The following is a 22,151-nucleotide window of genomic DNA, read 5'->3' on the forward strand; positions in this document are numbered from 1 at the left end:
ATGCACTTTTGATGCACTTCCCTTGCTACTTACTCCCTTCCTTCCTAACTACCAACGTTTCCAAGTCAATCCATTGTTTCTGCACACAACGAAGCACTAGAACTTCTCGATCGTTTGTAACTACTCTATAAACAAATTTCCAGGCACGATCAATCGCAGTACGCTGAAATCGAAGGACAAACAGAAGGTGGACAGAACCGTTTCCACGGAATCTTTGGCCACCAAGTCACGGGGCGTAAATTTGAAACCAGAACTAAGCAGGTCCACGTCTGTTCCACGCGATCCGAACAAAAGCGCGGGATGGTTCAAGCTGAAGAGCAAGAAATCCTCCCGAGCTTGAAGAGGAGGCCATTGATCAATGCTAGTCTTGAGTTTCATAAGTAATTCGTAATCGTAAGGGATCTAATACGTCACCTATCCAGCGCTAAAAGCGGCGAGGAATTGTACGGGCTACTATTACCACTTCCCTCTATTCTTTTAATGTACAATGCAACGCATCGAGAACGAATTAATAATCTTATTAACCGAATAAAAAATTTTGCCAAGATTAGAACGCGACTATTGTAATCGCGAACAATGTAAATTTTAATTACACCGGAGAATCCGCCGGTGTCGCGACCACATCTATGAACAAATTATGGCCACATGCGTATTTGGAAATGTAAAATCGACTAAATATGTACACCTGTTTAAACATGTTTTCGTTTCCTATAATTAACATCGCATCCTTTCTCGAAGGATTTCCTTTCTGAAATAATAAACGAATTTCGATTAAAATAAGAAGGGTACCAATGAAGATATGGATGGAATATGAAAACTTGAATGAAACACAGATTTTCGTTATTCACCTTAAAATCCTCGAAGGTGTATACTACTTTCGATAATCGAGCCTTCTCTCTGCCAAATTTAACGATTTAAATTTGCTGGGTGAGACGAGAACGCATTCAAGGAAGATGTATTACGTTGTCTTTCTCTCGCGACGTGCATGATACGACGACGTCTAGCAACTTCATACACCGCATTCAAGTTAACGAAAAACATTCCACAAATGTGTTCATGATAAATTGTGAACGTACGAAAGCGTGTGGTTTTATGAAAACGGAAGAAATTTATTTCAGTTCACCGTGAATCAGAGTGCCATTTCCGTTCTGCTAAGTGTATACACATTGTTCCAAGACAAATCAAAATTTTTCTGAACGTGCAAGGTATTTTAATCTACAAATATAACAGGTAATATGTGTTAAGGTTAAGCTATAGTGTAATAGCGTGAAAGTAAAAAAAATATTTTTTAAATTTGTGTCGCAACGATCATGTTGTAAAAGAGGATAATTAGCATTTATGTATAATTTCTAAATGTTTTATTGTGCATAGATCAACCCGATCTTACTTACATACACTAATTGTAAATATTTGTAATAATAATCTTTATTTCTAACTACCTTCACTTCGCTTTATTGTTTCTCCACTTAATCTTTCTCTTCGGTTTGTCGTTAATCACAGACATGCATTCGTTGTCACAGGGGAAATTATTTAACGATCGAGACAATTACGTAAACAATATATTTATATCGGCAACAGTGAAAAGATTCCCCTGGTATAGAATTCGATCTGCTGTGATACCCTACCATGAACTCTACGAATTTATAAATTTTTTTTTTTTACAACATAAGTCGTCAACTGAACCGCCTACAACTTTCATTCCTATTTGGTGCTATTTACGTTATATGTATATATGGACAATTATAGTTTGCATGTAAATATCATGGATATATTGACAATTTATATTGATCCATTGATAAGTTTGTATTATCTATTAACATAGTTATTATCTCTTCATACATGTAAGAAAAAAATGTTAAAATACTTAAAGATGGAAGTCCCAGAATGAATTATATTTTGTAACACAGTTATTAACTTGAAATAAATAAATGAGCATAATACCAAATATTTTCAGTACTAATCAAACGTCGTAATGTCATACGTATTCCATATATTTTATAACAGCATGCAACATGATAACACAGTACATATACATATATTATACAAAGCTAAGGAATAATAATTCATATTATTTATACTTATCACCTCTCTCTCTATCCTTCTCATCAATTATTATAACATTACACGGAATAAAAACCCACAATCGCAGTTAAGATAAAGGTAAGACAATTTGTAATTAGAACAGTGAACGATATGTCTATACTACTCTAATACATTACTCTCTAAAGCACTCTTAATTAAACATTGAATTTTTTTATTAAAAATACCAATTCTTTCAAAAGTTGATCAACTCTGGAAGACGATTTTAAATTTACAATGAATTCACCATGTATGAATTCGTGCTTGAATTGCATTTCAAATTTAACCCCGTTTTACTAAACTATTGAGTAATTACCTTCACGATGATACTCCTTAATCAGAACTTAAATAACATCTTTGTAAAAGTATTCCGTACACATAAATGAACTGATAATATAAAAGACAATTCATAATTTCGCGGGTTTTTGTCAATCGACTCGATACCCATCTAGCGGTGAAAAGGTCGAACTAATTTTCGGAGTTTGGTCAGCGCCTCTCTCGGGAAAACGCTCAAGTTTGTCCTCAACAGTTCCTTTTTTCACTGCTAGATGGCGCCACTTGCGCTCTTTTTTACCGACATAATCGGTATATTACCATAATGTCGGTAAAACACAATGTAAACGATGTTATCCAGCATTGAAAAATGAACTATTCAGAACAAACTTGAGCGTTTTCCCAACAGAGGCGCTTTGAAAATAATGTCCCCCCCCCTCAAGCAACACGTGATGTTGTAAACTGGACTTATTGAGCTGTCAAAATAAACAATACATTAACTATTGTCTTCTTTGTCTCATCTCAATTTTGGGACGATTTATTGCAATTGTTTTTAAAAACTCAATAATAATTAAAAATTAATACAAGAACAAATTGCCTCATATTATGTTACTGTAAAAAGGTTAGGTATAAGGTCATCACGGTATTTTGTACTGTAAAAAATATAATAGACTTTAATAGAACTTAGTAAACGAACGTAGCAATAAATATGTAATAAATAAAAAGTGGTACTAATACTGTATCATGTAAGAATATCACGGCAAATCGTCATAAAAATATCCCTAAGGTTATGTTATGAATATATTTCGATATATTTTACTTCCAAAACATGAGTTATCACTATGATGATAAACGAAAAAGAGACACCTATCATAAATCTGATAGAGATTACGAGAACATTTCTTTTAGCAAATACAAGTACGAGTTAAATAAAACATTTTCGGGACATTCAAATGTAGTACAAGACACTGAAGATTTCTGGAAATTTGTCAGTAAATATGAAGCTTTGCAAAAGAAATTAAATACTCCTGATGCCTCGCCTAATTTTTCTTTGAACACCATTGGTGTACCACAAGAGTATCACAAATCACATTGCATAAATTTTAAACTGAGTCTCAGTTTTAATGAATTATTTGCACGTGTTCCATCTGTTGAAATCTTAACAAAACAGAACTTATTAAAATTTCAAAGCATAATTGTTTTGTACTTGGATTTTAAACAAAAAGAAAAATTTACAAAATTGAAAAAGCTCAGAGAATCCCAAGCAAATTTACCAGTTAATCAATACAAACATGAGATAATTGAAGCAATAAAAAAAGAAAGAGTAGTTATTATAGCTGGTGATACTGGTTGTGGAAAATCCACTCAAGTGCCTCAATATCTATATGGAGCAGGTTTTCAAAAAATTGGTAAGTACAATTATTTTATTCTTAGTCCTTTTATAAACTTTATTTATTCCATTAATAAATCATTTTTTGTAGCATGTACACAACCCAGAAGAATAGCATGTATATCTTTAGCTAAACGTGTTGCTTTTGAAACACTGACAGAGAACCGTACAGATGTTGGTTACCAAATTCGCTTTGAGAAACAAAGAAATCAAGACACTAAAATTACCTTCATAACAGAAGGTCTGCTGTTAAGGCAGTTATCTGGAGAATCTGAATTGTTGCCTTATGATGTGGTTGTTTTGGATGAAGTTCATGAACGTCATTTACATGGAGATTTCCTTCTTGGCATCATGAAGTGTGTTATTAATCAAAGACATGATTTAAAATTAGTACTTATGTCTGCCACTATTAACATTGAACTGTTTAGCAATTATTTTGCCAAAGAAGATGTTAGAGTAATACAGGTATGTTTACAATCATTCAAAACTAATTTTAGTAATAAATAATCACGACCTATGTGTAATTTGTTTATGCACTTAGGTTCCTGGAAGATTGTATCCAATTCAGTTATTATACAGACCAGTCACAATAGAAGATATTAGATATAAAAATGACAGATTCAATCCAAGCCCTTATATACAAATAATGCAATTAATTGATAAAAAATATCCAGGTAAAGGATATTATATATATATATACAATTTTATTTCCGATTGTATTATGCTAACAATACATTTTTTTAGTGGATGAAAAAGGCGATTTATTAATATTTTTAAGCGGAATGAGTGAAATTACCGCAGTCGTAGATGCAGCTAAGGAATACAGCCAAAAAAAAAATAATTGGATTGTTCTACCACTTCATAGCACTTTATCCATTAGCGAACAAGATAAAGTAAAATTTCGTGAATATATACTAGTATTTCAAAAAGCATGTATTAGTTATTAAAAATTTATCCCCTTTTTAAAGGTATTTGATTATGCTCCCGATGGAGTAAGAAAATGCATTGTATCTACTAATATTGCCGAAACTTCTATTACGATTGATGGAATCAGATTTGTTGCTGATAGCGGCAAAGTAAAAGAAATGAGTTACGATCCGTCGTGTAAAATGCAACGACTTAAGGAATTTTGGATTAGTAAAGCCAGTGCCGAGCAACGGAAAGGAAGAGCTGGTCGAACCGGGCCTGGTGTATGCTATAGGTATTATAATAAATTACACGCTTCTTAATTTGGTATAATAGTAATTTAAAATAGAACATAAATACTTTGTAACAGGTTGTACTCAGAAGAAGAATACAAGGCTTTAGAAAAGTACTCAACGCCGGAATTACAACGTGTACCTTTAGATTCTTTACTATTACAAATGATAGCAATGGGACTTCCAGATACACGGAAATTTCCATTTATAGAACCACCACCCGCAGAAAGCATAGAAAATTCTATATTATCTTTAAAAGATCACGTTAGTATACTTTCATTAAATTCTTATCAAATATCAAATCAAGTAAAATAATTGGCGTTCTTCCTTTCAGGGTGCACTCACTGACAATGAAAAAATAACAAGCATTGGAAAAACACTTTCACGTCTTCCGGTTGATATAACAATTGGGAAAATGTTAATAATGGGTTCAATTTTTCATCAGGTAGAACCAGTATTATCGCTAGCTGCTGCTTTAAGTATACAAACGCCATTTACGAATAGAGCATACAGAGATTCAGAGTGTGAGGTAATATAACATGACCTCTAAATTAAAATTCTTTCAAATTTCATTTATAACATATTGATTAAATGTTGTAAAGACATCGCGAAAAAAGTTGGAATCTGATCATGGCGATCCAATAACGCTACTGAACGCGTTTAAAGAATGGTTAGAAGTAAAACAACAAAGTTCACAAGAATCTAGGGGTAGCGGAAGTAGCAGTAGAAAATGGTGTAAAAGAAGAGGTTTAGAAGAACAAAGATTTTACGAAATGACAAAATTGAGGACTCAATTTAAAGAGTTGCTTCAGGTTAACGAAAATCTCTCTAACATCGAAAAAATTAATTGTTCAACACAAATAATTGTTTACAATTTATAGGATTGCAGTTTATTAAAAAGTCTTCCAGGGCCAGATTCATCCATGACTAGTGCAGAACGCGCTATAAGACATGGGGAATTAAAGCTTCTGAAATCCTTAAAAAGAACCTATAAACAAAGCGCACCTAGAAAACGAAAACAATTAAAGGTAGAATCGTTCGATATACAGATAGATGATGACGATCGCGACGATGGTGAAATCGACATAAAAGATGTTGAATTTCGAATGAGAAATGATCCAAACCAAGTTCAAAGTCTTTTGACAGCAGCCACTGCATGTAGTTACAAAGACTTGACGATGTTGAAAATAATATTATGTAGCGGTTTATACCCGCAATTTGCATGTGCTGATGAATTCAATTATTGCAAGGTAATATTATTATGGATATATATTAAATCTATCGTTTACCGATATATAATATAAAATGTTACAGTCAACAAGTGAGCAATTATTTCATACAAAAGCAAAACCATATATTGCCTTACATCCAATGAGTTTTTTCGGGAATCATCCACAAGTATTACAATTGGAGGAACCTGATATTGTATCAATACCAGGATTTAAAAGCAAAGGTCCCGTTAGTTCAAAACATACCATATTAACATATTTGTAAGTCCTCCAATGATATTTGAAATTAGTACTTAATTGTTAGCCTAACTGATTATATATACTGACTTTGTTTTAATTAATAGATCTCTTCTGGAAACGACAAAACCTTACTTAGTAAATACACTTAGAATGCCCGCTTCGCAAACATTACTTTTATTTGCACGTGAAATTGACACAAATAGTACATTTTCGATGTAAGTATATATAATATATATGTAATATTCAATTTTACTTGTATGAATATTTTTTTTATTTTGCAGAATAGTATGCGATTCGTGGTTAGCGTTAGAATTTCCTATACCCGACAGTGGTCAAACTTTATTGATGAAAGCTAACAAATTACGAAATAAGTGGGAGTTTTTATTAAATCAACAATTACAAGGTGTTAAAACATTTTTTTTAATGTTTTAAAATGGTTCGTCAATGTTATTAAATACTATAAATATTATTCAGATTCCAATAGTGGCAACAATGAGAAACAAGATTTTAGCGAAATCGAATACACGCTTACTAAAGAATTAATTGAATACATGCACACCACAATTCCATATACAATAAAGCGACTTTTACCCGCTGATCTTAAGAACATGTACTTGGGATGTAAAGAAAATGATACATCCATAGATCCAAATCCTTTTCAACCTGATTTTACGGTGATCCCTAACCCAACTAAAGGAGGAGTCCGTGTAACAAACATAATTACATATAATTGGTAAAATCATTCCTAGTTACATTTCTAATACAAACATATTGCAAATCATAAAATATAACAATTACAATTTCTTTTTTGTAGCTTGAGAGAAACGGAATGGAGCGATAAACTTTTTATCGAAATGTCGGAAACGGAATGGAATTGTCAAAACTGTAACATGCAAGCAATTCTTACTAGCATAGAAAAGTTACAGCATCAAGAATCGTGTAAACAACAACATACAAAGGAGATTGAAAAACATCCCGAAAGCGTGAAGCGGAAACCTAACGCCCAAGCATACGAATGTCCCGATTGTGCGCAAACATTATACCTGACACCAATTGAAATACTTAAACATAAGAAAACACATGTAAAATAATCTCTTTCGTACCAAGCATAGTCTTAATTAAAAATTTGTATATAAAAAATGTATTTTATATTTTAATGAGTTAATTATATAAACATTTTATTACTTATCTTTTATTATTGTATTACAACTGTTTACATTAAATTGTATTCCTTATTGCAAAATATATAAATTTTACATTTGAATAGATATTTATTATTCATATAATGTACATATAAATCATGTCCATGGTAAAAAATTTGGAAACATAAAACAACCTAAGACTATATATCCTAGAAAGTAGGATAAGATAACCTTATCTTTAAAAGAATATGTCTTTGGAATAAAAAAAAACATGTTTTTCTCGCTTTCATATGCCGTGTCATCATTATCGCGAGATACGTGTTGCATAGTTAAAGTACAATACCAATATATTAACGGACTTGCCGAACTTATTAAACGCGTGCTTACTTGAATATGCACGAAAAAAATACAAAATATTGTCAAGAATAACCCATGAATAATGAACACTAACATTTCAGCTGGATATTTCTGTGTTTTAACAAGTTCTTTACCAACAGCATTTTTAACAAATCCTAATGCACAAGAATATTTTCTGTGCTCAAAAAAGTATTCTTTAATACATGTAATCATAATACTCAATACTGGAAATGCTAGAATAAAGTTTGGTATTTGCTTCAGTTCATAGTAATTGAACAAGCCTATATTCCAATATTTCTTTTGTATGTATGAATATGCTATTGGAATTTTAGCATGACACCATTCAACATTATCACTACCTGGTAATACTAAATTATTTATTCTGCTATGAGCCTCAATATGTTGTGGAATAAATGTTTGATTAGAATGTGGAATACAAAATATAATGTAATTATATATTTGCAATAAAATAAATGGAGCTACTGATATAATTAGTATGTTACACATTAATAAAACACTCTTTAAAGTACTTTTTAGAAATAAAAATTGACCTAGTGCCTTCACTGAAAAATGATCATACTTTGTTGAAAAACTATGACATAATTCTTTTAGACCAAAATATATAGGAAAACCAATATTAACCATACCATTTGATCTTGTAAGAATAGATAATGCTATTGGAAAGGACACAAGTGGATTTAATTGAATAGATTTCAACATACTGTAATAAGTTAAATAAGCAAACAAAGACTCTGAGTAAACAGCAGAAAAAAATATGGTAGCTGGATTTATGCAATAAAGTATTGCTGCTTTGTAAGCTAGATGTGTCTTTCTTAATATTATTTTACTAAGATCATAAAATATAATAGTGGATTTTATAAAACATATGATATTAATCAATATGGCTGCTATGATTACAGAACTGTGAGTATTGAAAATAAAGAATACCTTTCTTATAAAAGTAGCAATAATTCGAATTAATAAGGGATATAATGGATAAAATGCCAAAGTATTTTCATATGTATAACCATATTTGGCAATATGAATGAAGTATTCACCATCCCACCGTGTGAGACCACCAAATAAATATGTAACTACATTATCAAATAATGAAACACTTTCAGAACTATCAATAGGACTCCTAAATGCATCTGCATGATGATCAGGGCATAGAAGATTAAACATGAATTGTAAAACCAAAACTGTTATCCTACTAACTATTGCAAACCTAAAAACTTTTTTACGTAGTTTGTGCATTGCTATGGGATTACTATACTATGAAAATATCTCCAATTCCACTAATAAATGTGATACATTCTTCTTGGTTTCCTGTGCTCTCTTATCTTATCATTTTTATTTTAGAAGACTGTAAAGCTAGAAGAATAACACAAATACATAACCTCAACATAATATATCTATACAGGTTTAGACTATTTAATCATACATTATGAACCTTTTATAATAACTGATTGTGAAATATAAAAAATTACCTCTTATGAATGGAAATGTACATGTAATGCGGGTGAAATTATAAATGTTTCGCTCACAAATATAACAATCACAAGATCACTTCCTGATAACAGCTGATGACTGAAGCCAACTGAAGCATACTAAAAATGGCGCCATCGGTGGGAAAACGCCCAAGTTTATCGTGAAAATATAAAAATGATAAATTTGACTTGTAGAAATAATATAGTGCAGTGTTATAAAGCAAAAGAGTCGTAATAATTACTTATTTATAAAAAATTAAAGAATAATTTATTAAAAGGTATCAGTGGTGCCATCTTACAGAAAGAGTGATAACTATTTTCACTACAAACTTGGACATTTTCCCACTGATGGCGCCACTAAAACTAAATCATACGCCATCTAGCGGGAACAGTTTCAACTAGCTTCACGACAAACTTGAGCGTTTTCCCGCCGATGGCGCCACTAATCAAAAGGTCGGTAATAATTCCTATAATAAATAAATAATTAATAATAATATATACCTAGGATCACAAATTTCTGTTCACTAAATTCATTTATTAAATTTCTATTCATAAAAATGATAAATTTGACTTATTAACTAATATATTGTAGTCGTGCTGAAGCGCAGAGCCTCGTCAACAATTTGTTTGTTTAAATTACGATCTTAAACGTTATTTGGCAAACTAAATGAATGGAGTTTATAAATCCATCTTTGTTACTTTGTTATTGATGCCTTCTCTTAAGACTTGTTTTTAAAATGACACAAGAATAAAGGGAGGATTTGTTATCAGCCCTCTCCGATTGTCTATTCAAGTAAAATTATTGTAGAAATATGTACATTGTATTTATTTAAAGTTAAGTCAAATTTCATGATATTTCAATAGTGAATACAGGACTTTCTGACAACATTATAAACAATTCACTTTCAAAACGTAAAATGGGGGTGTAAAGGCACTGCTTTCACGCTTCAATCTTTTATTCCTCTTGATCCATTTTTTTTTACACCTGACTGCGAGAAGAGCAGTGCTTTCGCGAAACTGATGGCCATGTAAATATTGAAAGAGAGTCTCCAGTGAAAGTTCTTGTTCTCGTTAATTCTTTAGTATGCACTTAACACCATTTGATGCTTCGGAAAGTATTCTAAAGGGGAGAATTTTGCTTGGCATTTGTTTTACAGCGTACAACCTCACCCTCTTCCGTTTAACGAGGTGTACAAAGGTTGTTTTAACGAAGTATGAGTAAACGTCTCACATTGTCGAGTACTAAATCACACTTTTGTGCTGGAATTCGAAAGAAAATGGGTCGAGGGACCTTTTTTGTTTGCTGTTCAGGCTTTGTTCTCGCGGAGGAGTTTGAAATTTACTAAAGCCATTCGCTTTCTTTAAATAATTCATAATTCTATTCGTAAAAATGCATTCACGTGTGTAGGATTTCAATTGAATAGAAGTCTATCTATACTTCATAAATTCAGCTCCTATCGGTGGTAGTTTATACCGAACATACTTATAAATTCAAAGGAGTAGTGGTTGATTTAATTTAAAAATTGCAAAGCATTTTTTTACAACACCTACGAATGTCCTTAATAATTAATAGAATCCTAAATGAGGGTGTGCGCAAGGGTGAGAGACGAGAGGGTTTCGTTCAGTCATGACGATATTTATTTTAGAATATTCGTAGATCCTCGCGTCGGCCTCGGCGTACACGCTGGCGCGACACGAGCACGAGGTCATACATAAAAAGTTTATGCTCTATTTTATGTACAGAGAATAATCACGTTGCGCTTCGAGAGTTTTACATTCACATAAGAACGTTTCTGGCCGCCGCCCGTCGGTCGTAATTAATCGCTTTAATTTGCTTCGCTCGTTTCGATGACGTTTTATCCCGTCCACCTGGCGAACACCGAAGAAAAAACTGAAATCACGTTTCGACTGTCTGCCGTCCGTTACATTTCGACGCGGACCTAACGAAGTCGTCGACGTAGTATCAAAAATACACAGTGACAAAATTATACCTTTGTGCTTCTTCTATTGTGCCGTTCGTACCGAGAACGTCGTTCGAACCTCGGGCAAAACCTTCAGTCACTTTCGTCGTCGATTGAGAATACGTTGGGAATGCGGAAAAGCACGGCGTGTCATTCTTAAATTCGCATCATTTCACCTCTCTGATTGTCTTCCGTGCGGGTGCACGGTGCGAGCCTTGAAGTAAAGCGTGATTAAAATTAATTAGATATTGGTCGGTGTAATTTGGTTATTCGTACTACTATTTCATAGTATTTTCAAGTATTTCTATTATTTACTGTTTTATTACTTAGCACATTAGTAGCCGATTTATTTGTTGAAATTGCGATTCAATTTTCTGGTAAAGAGTTAAATTCGACTCTAGACGACGTTTAAATTTATTTGACGAAAAGTTGTTTTATGTTAATCTGTAATAGACACTTTAATAGTAAAAACTGTCTTTAACATTAAAAACACTTTGCTTTGAAGGTTCGCAGCTGTGCTGGTGTATTTTTCTAATCGTCTCATTGCCCGTGAATTTTGCCCGATTTTGCAAACGATGCAACAATGTAAAACGATATAATGTAAACGTCCGTGAAATGATCATATACTGTAACGTCGATTTTATTCATCGGCAAATCTTCACGCTCAGGCAACAGGGTGGGCCTTATTTCGCGATCATCGAATTTTTCTCGTGTCGTTGCTTATGTTTCCATCCTTGGACACTTCCTGGTTTTCAGCTCACCACTGGTACCTTCTCCCCTTTTTTACAAAGGTAATTATAATTTTTCTCCCGCAATACTCTTCACAAAAAAAGAAAAATTCAGAGACCTGTAATTAAGTAATATATAAAATTCCCATCGATCTCAAATTGTAATCAATCTCCTAGTAAAAAAACAAATATTTTTTAATTTTTCACCAAGGCCCACCCTACTACGCACGAAAGCATAGATTCAATAGAGATTCACGATCCGAGTTTCTACATAGACGATGCCCTACAAACGCTTTAAACTCTAACTTTATATCCTAATACATCATCAGCTACGACAACACCACGCGTCTCGTTTTGTCGCACGTTTACGGTACTCGCTAATTATCCACGGTAATTCATTAACGATGTCCGAGAAAAGCCGAGACAACCGGATCCAATTCGAACGCCCGATCGTCTTTGGCGATCGTTGACGCTGTAAATCGAACCGTATTCGTGGCAATTTGATCGCAGCATATTTACATCGAAATAGTTACGTCGCAATGACTTATCTTGAATAGCTATCGAGGAACAATGATATTTAATATATCTTCTATGACAGTACTTTCTACGTTTTCAAACGAGGACGTTGTTCCAATGAATTTCCGCGAGAACAGCGCTGTTACAGGGAAATTAGAGGATACTAACCTTTAAAGTACTTCGCAATTATGTCTGGACTCCGATTGTTTTCCACGATTAATATTATTCTCGCTGCTTTTTCGTTTATCAACCTATCTCATGGGATTTGTTGAGCTCAAGATAGGACAGCTTTATTTTATTTTATCTTATTGCTCTTCGTTAACCGTGAATCCTTTTGAAAAATTTATCTGGGGTAAGTTAACTTTAGATTCGTGGAAAAGAGGACGAACTCGTTCGATTCTTCCGTCGTTCAACTTTTGGTGAGACTTGAATAATGTAGATTATTTGGTTTCTTATCTACCACAGAGATGTTACAAATGAAAACCAAAGAATATTCATTTTTCAAGTCCTCCAGTCCCTTATTTTCACCCGAATAAATTACATCGATCAAAGATTTGTTTGTGCAAGTATTCTCCAATTATTTGTTTTAATAGACAGATTTAACGTTCGTACTTTAAAAATTACATCCAACTTGAAATCTCGAGGAACGAATTAACATCCAGCATTTGACGATTCCCGTCTAAACCCTTACATCCGATTACACATTTAACGCAGCGATTTCCAAAGCATGCTCGGTTCGGTGGTTCGTTCGCTTAGGGTTCCTTCATTATAAATTCCATCGTCCCTTCGAGCCTCTTGGAAACCTCTGCAGGCAGCAAGAGGGTCGTCTTCTCCGTGAAAATTAGATAGATAGCTCTCGCCGTGGACTTTATCGATAAACATACCACTTTAATATTACTTTTGATTTACGTCACATTCAAACAGCTCGCATAAGAAACGTCTAGGATTGTCTAGCTAGTGATACGTCTTCCTTCCCTGGTTCGAAACGGTGCTGCCTCGTTAGGAGATCGAACAATGAGCGTAGGCGAGGATTAGGCCAGCTGAGTTTCGAGTCGAACGACCTTAAGCCACTTTCCCACTTCAAGGTTTAGGTTCATTTGTCCAATTTTTGTGTGTGTTGGACTCGAATCCTTCTTCAAATATTCAATATTTAATTCGGATACTTTGTGCATTTATCAAGCATCTGAACATTCTTAGAATTTTAATAAGTATAACATGAACTATGAAAAACCTCCCTCGAGTCCATCATTCTTTTTCGAACTTCATTACTGACATTCCATTGATCACGTTTAAATATTAATGAAACTTGAAAATTAAATAATTCTTTATAGACATATACGTTGCGTACATGGTGAAGTGGCTGTAAGGTCGACCCAAGTTTGGCCTGTTCCCATGATTCCGCCATATTTAACCCTTCGTCTCGATTAATAGCTTTTTCCTCCCACAATCTGCATTCCACTTCGTTAGTATCGCCTCGCCAATCCGACTTAGCTCGGAAATCTGAATTAAATGAAAATAGGGGCGCGATGAAAACTGGCAAACGGGCCAGGGTGAATTAAAGAAACTGAAAACGAAGAAAATCCTCGCTAATCTGGTATAAACGGGGACGGGAGTGTGAGAGCTAAACGAAGGAAATTTAAAATAAAGTAAAACCTCTCTAATTCGGAGTAACAATGGGGATGCAGCGTTTGGCGCGCTCGAGTAATTAAGAATGAGATTGAAAACGGAGGTTTCAATTAAATTGAAAAGAAAATTCACCTGGAAGTTTCAGTGATATTAAACTTTCCCATTACCCAGTCACTTTTGTCGAGTGAAAACTATTTTTCTCTAGAATTTCCAAGTCACTTGTGTCGTCATACATAAAACAAATTAGTGGGGCACAAGTTTATTAATAAAAATGCTTCGGATGCATGTATATATACAAAAGAGTCTGGTGGTATATAATAACGTTATTGTTCCCTATTGTTTTTTGAAACAATATAATAATATGTATAACAATACTGTGCCCCAATAAAACAAATTAGTGGGGCACAGGTTTATTAATAAAAATGCTTCGGATGCATGTATATATACAGAAAAGTCTGGTGGTATATAATAACGTTATTGTTCCCTATTGTTTTTCGAAAAATATTTTTGGAGCAATCCTGGTGTCTGGAAACGAAGGGTTAAACGAATGGCGCAACACTGTGTAATTATCACGGCAAATGCTGATAAATTTCCTGGCGTTTGGTTCAAGATTCATTATCGTCTATTCACGTAAAGGTTTTATATTGTTTCCACGGTGCGCGCTCCTTCGCGGTGGCAACGCTTTGAAAATCTACGCGTGTGGCAATTACCGCAATTAATTTATGCTACGCTTAATTTTCCACCGGGTCGCAACTTTAGAGAAACATCGCCTCGCAAACAATGATTATTCAATTTACCGCTATGTAACGTGCACGATAGACTCTAAGTACGAAAAGAAAAATGACAGTCGCAACGTAACGAATTGTTCGAGGACAACGAGAATATTTTCCGTCGAACACTAAATTTGTTCATTTTGTTAATAGTATTCAATGTTTCATTAAAATAGGACTACTTGTTATCTCGAGAATATATATATTATCTTGATGTCATGTTCGAAAGGTACGAGTTTTCATTTTTGGTTTAATTTTCTCACGCAAAGAAATATCAGATTCGGTACATTCTTTTTTTTTTAAATTACATTTAGGCTCGCGATACTTAGATGTAGTAGTTATCTTTTGGTACTCATGGCGATTAGTCGCCGTTTGCTTTCGATAATAAATTTAATGTTACAGTTATTAATAAATATATAACTAACTTTCAATAAATAAGTATAGCGACTAACGACACCTAAGAGTTTGTACTAGTCACCGTGGACTTCTAGTAGTAGCTAGTATTACTAGCTGGTGACAAATATATCCTAGTAGCAACGAATGGTAGCTACCAGCCGTTACTAGTAGATAAGAGTGACTACTAATGGATTTCGATATGCCTTATTAACTACTAGCGGTAATTAGGGCAACTATGTGACAACTATTACTAGTCAACTTTGGTTAACAGTGATCTCCTGTGTGTACTGCCACAGTCGATGGTGACTACTAGTTGCCCCTATCACTATTCACTGCCAATTTCTATCAACCGCTAATAGGTATTGCTCAACAGTTTTCGGTGATCAAAAGGAATGTGAACCTTTTGTACTATAAAAAAACTATCACAGAAATAAATAAATAACAATACAACTATGCGTGATGATTGGTATATAATAGTCGCTTAAACTAACGTCTCCAATAATTGCTTTGTTAAGAAATGAATTTCATGGATTTGTTTAGTCCCTTTTGAGGAGCGTTCAAACGTTAAAATAGACCATATATTATTGCAAATTCTTATAGAAATAAAAAAAATTCAACTGCATTTACGTATTAATTACAGTCACGTTATATTTTCTGTCTTCCAACACGAAGAAAAATTTGCAGTAAAAAATAACAACTCTTCTGGAAACATCAACCACAAAATTCACTTTTGCGAACACGATACACGCTCCTTCGTACTATGCCATTAGCAAAGTGCAACGTACACTTTTTACATAATAAAATATTCGAGGCCAACGTACACTTTTTACATAATAAAATATTCGAGGCCAACGTAACAATATAACGTATAAAAATAACGGTTCGAGTTTCTTAATACTGTCGTGAGTTATTTCTGCAAAGTTTCGACCCGATCGCGATTTTTACAGCTAGAACCAATCACTCTCCTCGCGAAGTTATCGCCGTTTAAATGGAATGATTTACTTTGGTTTTTTTTGTTAGCACCATACACGATTATGCCTACATATTTACGTGATATTTACGTATGTACTTGTTAGTAGCGCGTGTCTACCAGTGATAGCGAACGCTGTGCGACTTCTCCGTGTAAAAATTCCTCGGGGAAAGGGAGAATCGAACGAGACGGGATGGTATTGGAAATATTCGAGGAACTAAACGAGTCGACACGCGTGAACAAAGAAATTCTCGATACTGGATCGCTTGAAACTCGCTAGGAACAGTTCGAACATGTAAAATGTACATTTTTAGTACGGAGCTGGAGCAGAGTTTCTCTCTGGATTTTCCATAAAACTCGGGCTACTATCTTCCCACACATACATTAACATTAACATATTTTGATGGCAAAATGATAGTCAATTTTCACGACAATTTGTGTATTTAAACTTCAGATCAAACTACGAAGTACGTATTTTTTGAAAACTTGTTACTTCCAGCTCCCGTCGATTCGCGATACTTTTTTTCGACCAATTGCTGTTTGTCTGGGAAATAAAATAGCCGTTGACGCGCACGGGCGACATAAATTTCCCATTTCGATGCCGCGAAAATTCGAAGTTCACCCATACATCCGTGTCTACCCGCTGGCAACGCTGAAAATTCAATTCCATGAGCTTCCGATCGATCGCGGTCTCCGGCCTGAGGATACATCTCCTGACATTCCTTGACGTATCGTTACTCTCTATCCTAAATATCTTCTCGTTCGGTTCAATTTTCTCCTAAAATTAATCTTCTAATTCTACTCGTTCCCCCAAATCGATATCTCCTAAATTTTACCTCGTATGAAGGTTACCAGACCCGATATTATTTTATATCTTCGAGAATATGATTTTTCCTTCACCCTTTTGAAAATATATGAATTCTTTCGCACTCGATCGAAAGAAACTTTCGTCGTCAGATTGGTCGAGGATCGCGTCACTGGTAAACTACTCCGACTTACTAATTTTAAGCTCAGTTAACGATTCAAGAGGAAAGCTACTTTCCGTAATTACACTCCAGAGAAGCCATGACTTTACCGTTCTCGTGTGTCACGAGTCATTTTCCAACCGTCTCGATATTCCAATTGTCGTTTGCCAATGGCATTTGTTGTTTGCCCGATTCCCTCCTTCACGAGCTAGATACTCCCGTGTCGAAAGTTATTTCCACTTTGAAATCGCGTCGAGACATCGTTGTCCCAAGCACTTCGATCTTTTTGCTCTAGGTGTTGAAGGAGATACAGCTTCGAATCAGTTTAAAGTGTATTTCTTGCAGTTTGTTACTTTTGATCAAAGAAATTAATCTTCTTCGTAGTACAAAAAGAATAATTGTTAGACAGTAGAAATATTCCTCTTGAGATGAACAACGTTAAAGTGTCTTACATCCGAGATTGCAGGAAATAAAATATTTTTCTTTGATCTCGAGTGTCATCTTCGAGTTCATCTTCGGCACAAGTTCGTTACACTTTACTCTCAAAGCGATAGTTAACCCTTTCAGACCTGGCACCCACAATTGAAGACACAACATTAAATAATTACGAACCCTATGACTTAGCGAAAATATTCTTATTTGTCCACACGAAAAAAGACCAGTTCTCCTCGACAACTACACTATTAGGATTTTTTTAAATGTTTTCTACATTAATTTTAGTCCAAGTTAGCTCCAAAAATTCAATTATATTAGTACGAGAAATAAAAATACTTCAGGTCTGAAAGAGTTAATACATCAACGACTTGAAACAAAGTAAATAAAAAAAAAAAAGAAAGTTTAACGAACTAGTCCTGGAAATTACTGTTACTCCAAACCGAATAACACCCTCGAAACGAACTATCTTTCTCAGAGTGTTGTTCCTAACGCGTATTGCGCGTTCCACCCATCTCCAGCGATTTTCCCGGTAATCACGACCGTTACAAATTATTTTCATCTAGAACGGCGGCAATTACATCGATCAAGAGTCCAAGTTTCGCGCGAGTGCATCGCGCAATCACGTTTCTCAAACGTAACGCAGATTCCTCCGCGGTGTGTTCACTGGTAGACACGCTTCCCCACATTTAGATCGAAGAGCTCTCTATTTTCGAGACGTCCTTCGTCTGCTAATTAAACACCGTTCACGATTATCGACGCGATACTACACAGATTACTTACTCGACTTCTGTACAATATAGGGGGAGGGCTCCGAAACAAGACAAACTTTGGCAGAGCATTCTTCGATAGGTAAACGTAGGTTCGAAGATCCCTTGGTTCCGAGTTACAGATTTTCAAAGCTTTATGCTGGAAAGTGTAAATTAAATGCTTGACGAATTCAGACAGTAATAAAGGAAAATTATATTTACTATCAGTATGCCAAAATACAAACGAAAAGAGAGATGTTTCTTTCTTCCCATTACCTCGAACGTCTTTTTCTCCCCTTATCCAACACGTGACTTTGAAAAGTTGCAACTCTCGAACAAACTACCCTCGAACCCACCAACCGACTAGAACACCTCGCCAAAGTCAGAGTCCCCGCTCAAGGAACACCCTGTGTACATGGTAATCGTTTCCACGAGTGTAGAGTGCACCGTTGTTTACACGACTGGGATACATTATGCGAAAGACGTACTTATTCATCGTGCACCAAAGGTACCCTGCGGTTTGCTCCAGTCGCGCGTCCCCAAGGAAGCGCCGACTCACGTCGTATCTTACTCAGCGTCTCCGCGAGACCGTGGTCCGGAACGGAGGACCATGAATCCACTTTTTATCCTTTGGCGATGACAGGATCCCGCCTAGATATCACCAAGACTCGTTTCTCCGTTCGTCACGAGGGTGTGCAAGAAAAGATCTCGTCGAGGGCTGGACACGTTGACCGGTCGTGGATCTCAGACGTCACCGCGGCTGAGAAATTGCTCGATGAGCGATTCGTCAGGCTTACAGATCGTCCGTGATAAGCGGGCCATTCCTCGCCTCGTTTCGATTCGCAGGAAGCATAGGAACGTCGGGTTCTCGACGAACTCGTCACAGTCGACGCTGAGTATTTCGGGCTGCTCCCCTCGCCACGGTTTCGCGAAGTAGATTCAAGGTAGGAGCATCCCTCGATTAGATTCGGGAAATCGATTTGGTACTTGTCGAACGATCGATGGGGGGTTACCCTGACGGGACGTCTTTCGACGACGACGGGCGCGCGTGTCGCGATCGATCAGAGTTCGTCCGAGAGGCCAGGTGGTCTCGTAGCGGTCGCTAGTTCCGACGAACGAAGGACAAGTCTCTTCCGGATCATAGGAAGCTCTCGTTGGGGGCGTTGGCGGCGACGTCGATCGACTCGACGCCCTGATTGTCGAGGCACTCGGCGCCGTCCATCTCGCCTGCCTTGATCTCGTAATTGTTGATGGGATCGCCGTACTGGCTCTGGTAGAACTCCTCCCTCATCATGTGGTTCAGATTGCTGCATCGGAAGTAAAGGATCTCCCGGAACGGTTTCCTGAAGTCCCTGTTCAGCGTTGCGTAGATAATGGGGTTTAGGAGGCTGTTGCAGTAACCTAGCCAGAGGAACAAGCTCGAGAGGAACGCTGGGATCGCGTTAGGGTCCCTGAGGAACGGCCTGACCAGGGCTAGGACGAAGAAGGGCAGCCAACAGATGGTGAAGGCGCTCATTATGATGCCGAGTGTGGTGCTGGCCTTTCTCTCCTTGGCCAGGTGGAACCTCAGCTTCTTCTGGTGGGGCGAGTTCGTCACGCTGCAGGTACTGCTCAGGTGGTTCCTCACGATCGTCGATTTTGTTGGCGGCGTGGTCGTCGTGGACGACGAGAGAATAGGCCTCTCGAGCTTCTGCAGCATCGGACACTGGGACTCGTTGCTCTTCCGCGGACCACCAGCGAAGCAGCGCACCGCGTTCCCGCTGCACTGTAACAGAGAAACCGCAGGAACCATTGGTTGTTATTTATTTTATTATTACCTATGGTTGTACAATATATGTGGACGCTGGAATGTGGGCCGAAAAATGCAAATGAGATTTGCTCTTAAATTAGAGTGCTTTCATTTTTGACTGTACAAAGCAAACAAAGTACACGTACTCCAACATTGACTGTTCGGTCTGTATTCGCATAGGAAATTTCACCTTTAACTCATTCCACCTTAATCTATTTTATTTAAGACTGGCTACTAGGATTCAAACTTGTAATTACGTATTTTGGGTTAGGCGCACTACGAATCAGATTGAACGAGTTAGATTGGATGGGTGAACCTCGACTATAATTGTTGAGAGATCTTGGCGTTGCAGGTGAAATATCTATATACATACATTCGAACTGTTACTTAAACTATACACGAAGTGTGCGGTTTCCATCGTCTGTAGAATGCCCAGCACGACCTCGTGCAAGTATTATTCGACGGATCTATTAATAATAATCAGCGATGCCTGATCCTTTTGACGTCGCGCGTGACATTCATCAACGCGGCATTCAGCTTCGACGACGTATACGTTCCTTGAACTCGAATCAAGATTTAGTCGGAGCTTTACGTGTTTGAATGGAGAACGATTCGACCGGTCCGACTTTTCGGCTGGTTTGAGGTCGGTTCGTTGACCTGAAAACCCAACTCGCCGAATCGCGATCTGCACGAACAGGCACAGCGACGCTTTGGCGAGGATAAACAGATTAGTCCATTGAAACTCCGACGAGGTTGATTGCAAGGTCACTTTGCCAGCCCGTTGACGATCTGGGAAAGAATATACCTGACTAGTTGGCTCATCAGATGCTTGCTTGTGACATTATTGTAATTATCAGGTTGGCCGAAATGTGTAAATAAAAGCGATTTTTCTTAGACAAGGAAATATCTTTATTCCGTCAGATGTTCTCCATTTCGTTCTATGATCTTTCCCCCATCATCTGTGCAGACTCCACGTTTAGAGAAATTCCTATCTTTCAACGCAAGAAATGGGTCCAAGTGATGTTTACCAACACTTTTAGAACCAAAGCTCTTTGGACTTGACGAATTTTGTAAAAAGCGAAAGAAATGAAAATCGAAGAAATCTATCTTGAATCAATCAATCGAAGTATCAATCAACAAGCCATTTTCCACGACCCTGTCCCGTCTTTTCTAGCCAATTTAATACCCCAAAATAAATATTTCTCGTATACCCCTAAAGTATACCACGAAGAAGGCCTTTTTTTTTCTGAGATTTTAGCGTCGTAAGTGCTTGGATGCATAAACACCAGTGAAAATACGCCTCGTTGATGCGACGACGTGGACGTGGTCGCGAAAACTGTCGGCTCTCAGACGAACCGAAATGCAGATGAGCTTTGCCGAAGCCGTTCCGCGCCCTCAGGAATGCAGATGACGTTCAGCATAATTGAGAAGAGTGAAAACGCCCAGGGTGGTTTAAGACACGACCCCCTTGGAAAGCGGCAAGACAGAGAAATCCGCTAGCTTTACGAGCTCGGCCACCCCCCTCAATCCCTCCCGTAACCAACTCGGAGAATTGCTTTCTGCTCTTCCGATTATTTTTAGCGACCGCGCCCCTTTTTTTTTATACCTTAATTTTATGGAAGATCATAATCTCGACGTTTAAATCCCGACCGTCCAGTTTCTCGCGGACCACTTTGCTTTTTATGCGAATTAGAGTTATGGTCGCATGGGACCCGCGGTTGCACGAATGGGGGAGCCGAGAATGTGGATTATGGTTGTAAGTTCTTTGTTTCTTTTCAATTTCTGTGGTTAGACTTTTTCAGGTATTTAAAAGTTAAGTAGGAAATATTTAGTGACTTATAGGAAATTAA

General features: G+C 36.5%; 4 protein-coding genes and 1 long non-coding RNA gene across 9 annotated transcripts in view; 2 read left to right on the forward strand and 3 right to left on the reverse strand.

Moving 5' to 3' along the window:
- Nucleotides 1-1,439, forward strand: part of LOC128890119 (uncharacterized) — a 124,476-nt gene extending 123,037 nt beyond the window's left edge. Inside the window, exon 8 of the mRNA XM_054148341.1 lies at nucleotides 144-1,439. Within this exon, the coding sequence (XP_054004316.1) occupies nucleotides 144-340 (197 nt within the window). The 3' untranslated portion in view covers nucleotides 341-1,439. The remainder of the gene's footprint in view (nucleotides 1-143) is intronic.
- The window catches only part of LOC128890126 (GPI mannosyltransferase 2), a 112,778-nt gene extending 103,170 nt beyond the window's left edge, over nucleotides 1-9,608 (reverse strand). For 4 of the 5 annotated variants that reach the window (XR_008460555.1, XR_008460556.1, XR_008460554.1 and 1 more), the window contains exon 1: nucleotides 9,400-9,608. Coding sequence is in view for 1 of the 5 variants with exons in the window: in XM_054148351.1 (XP_054004326.1) it covers nucleotides 7,709-9,166 (1,458 nt within the window). In the remaining 4 variants the exon portion in view is untranslated. Of the gene's footprint in view, nucleotides 1-7,559; nucleotides 9,284-9,399 lie in introns of those variants that run through there. The other variant, XM_054148351.1, reaches the window with a different exon arrangement.
- LOC128890120 (probable ATP-dependent RNA helicase DHX34) lies at nucleotides 2,806-7,594 on the forward strand. The gene is made up of 14 exons (XM_054148342.1): nucleotides 2,806-3,761; nucleotides 3,834-4,207; nucleotides 4,284-4,416; nucleotides 4,487-4,635; nucleotides 4,711-4,943; nucleotides 5,019-5,205; nucleotides 5,276-5,470; nucleotides 5,544-5,753; nucleotides 5,823-6,191; nucleotides 6,256-6,431; nucleotides 6,515-6,625; nucleotides 6,692-6,813; nucleotides 6,885-7,143; nucleotides 7,225-7,594. Exons 1-14 carry the CDS (start codon nucleotides 3,182-3,184, stop codon nucleotides 7,499-7,501), a joined length of 3,375 nt encoding a protein of 1,124 aa, XP_054004317.1. The 5' UTR covers nucleotides 2,806-3,181; the 3' UTR covers nucleotides 7,502-7,594.
- Nucleotides 9,609-14,704: 5,096 nt separating the features above from the next.
- On the reverse strand, nucleotides 14,705-19,091 carry LOC128890140 (uncharacterized). Its single transcript, XR_008460558.1, has 2 exons — nucleotides 16,255-19,091; nucleotides 14,705-16,218 (listed from the first exon to the last, which is right to left on the reverse strand). It is a non-coding gene; the product is annotated as an uncharacterized LOC128890140 (long non-coding RNA).
- A 47-nt stretch (nucleotides 19,092-19,138) lies between these two features.
- LOC128890125 (5-hydroxytryptamine receptor 1) overlaps nucleotides 19,139-22,151 on the reverse strand; it is a 113,714-nt gene continuing 110,701 nt past the window's right edge. The window contains exon 9 of the mRNA XM_054148350.1: nucleotides 19,139-20,277. Coding sequence (XP_054004325.1) covers nucleotides 19,651-20,277 — 627 coding nt within the window. The 3' untranslated portion in view covers nucleotides 19,139-19,650. The remainder of the gene's footprint in view (nucleotides 20,278-22,151) is intronic.

This window comes from Hylaeus anthracinus, unplaced genomic scaffold, assembly GCF_026225885.1.
Source record: "Hylaeus anthracinus isolate JK02 unplaced genomic scaffold, UHH_iyHylAnth1.0_haploid 12000, whole genome shotgun sequence".
NCBI classification, from domain to species: Eukaryota; Metazoa; Arthropoda; class Insecta; order Hymenoptera; family Colletidae; genus Hylaeus; species Hylaeus anthracinus.

What these genes read in the sequence shown, in the direction of transcription:
- LOC128890120 (XM_054148342.1), top strand. Translation starts at nt 3,182, where the DNA reads ATGAGTTATCACTATGATGATAAACGAAAAAGAGACACCTATCATAAA. An exon ending in ACAGAGATTCAGAGTGTGAG is followed by an intron (nt 5,471 to 5,543) that starts GTAATATAACAT and finishes AATGTTGTAAAG; the next exon opens with ACATCGCGAAAAAAGTTGGA. An exon ending in AACATAATTACATATAATTG is followed by an intron (nt 7,144 to 7,224) that starts GTAAAATCATTC and finishes TCTTTTTTGTAG; the next exon opens with CTTGAGAGAAACGGAATGGA.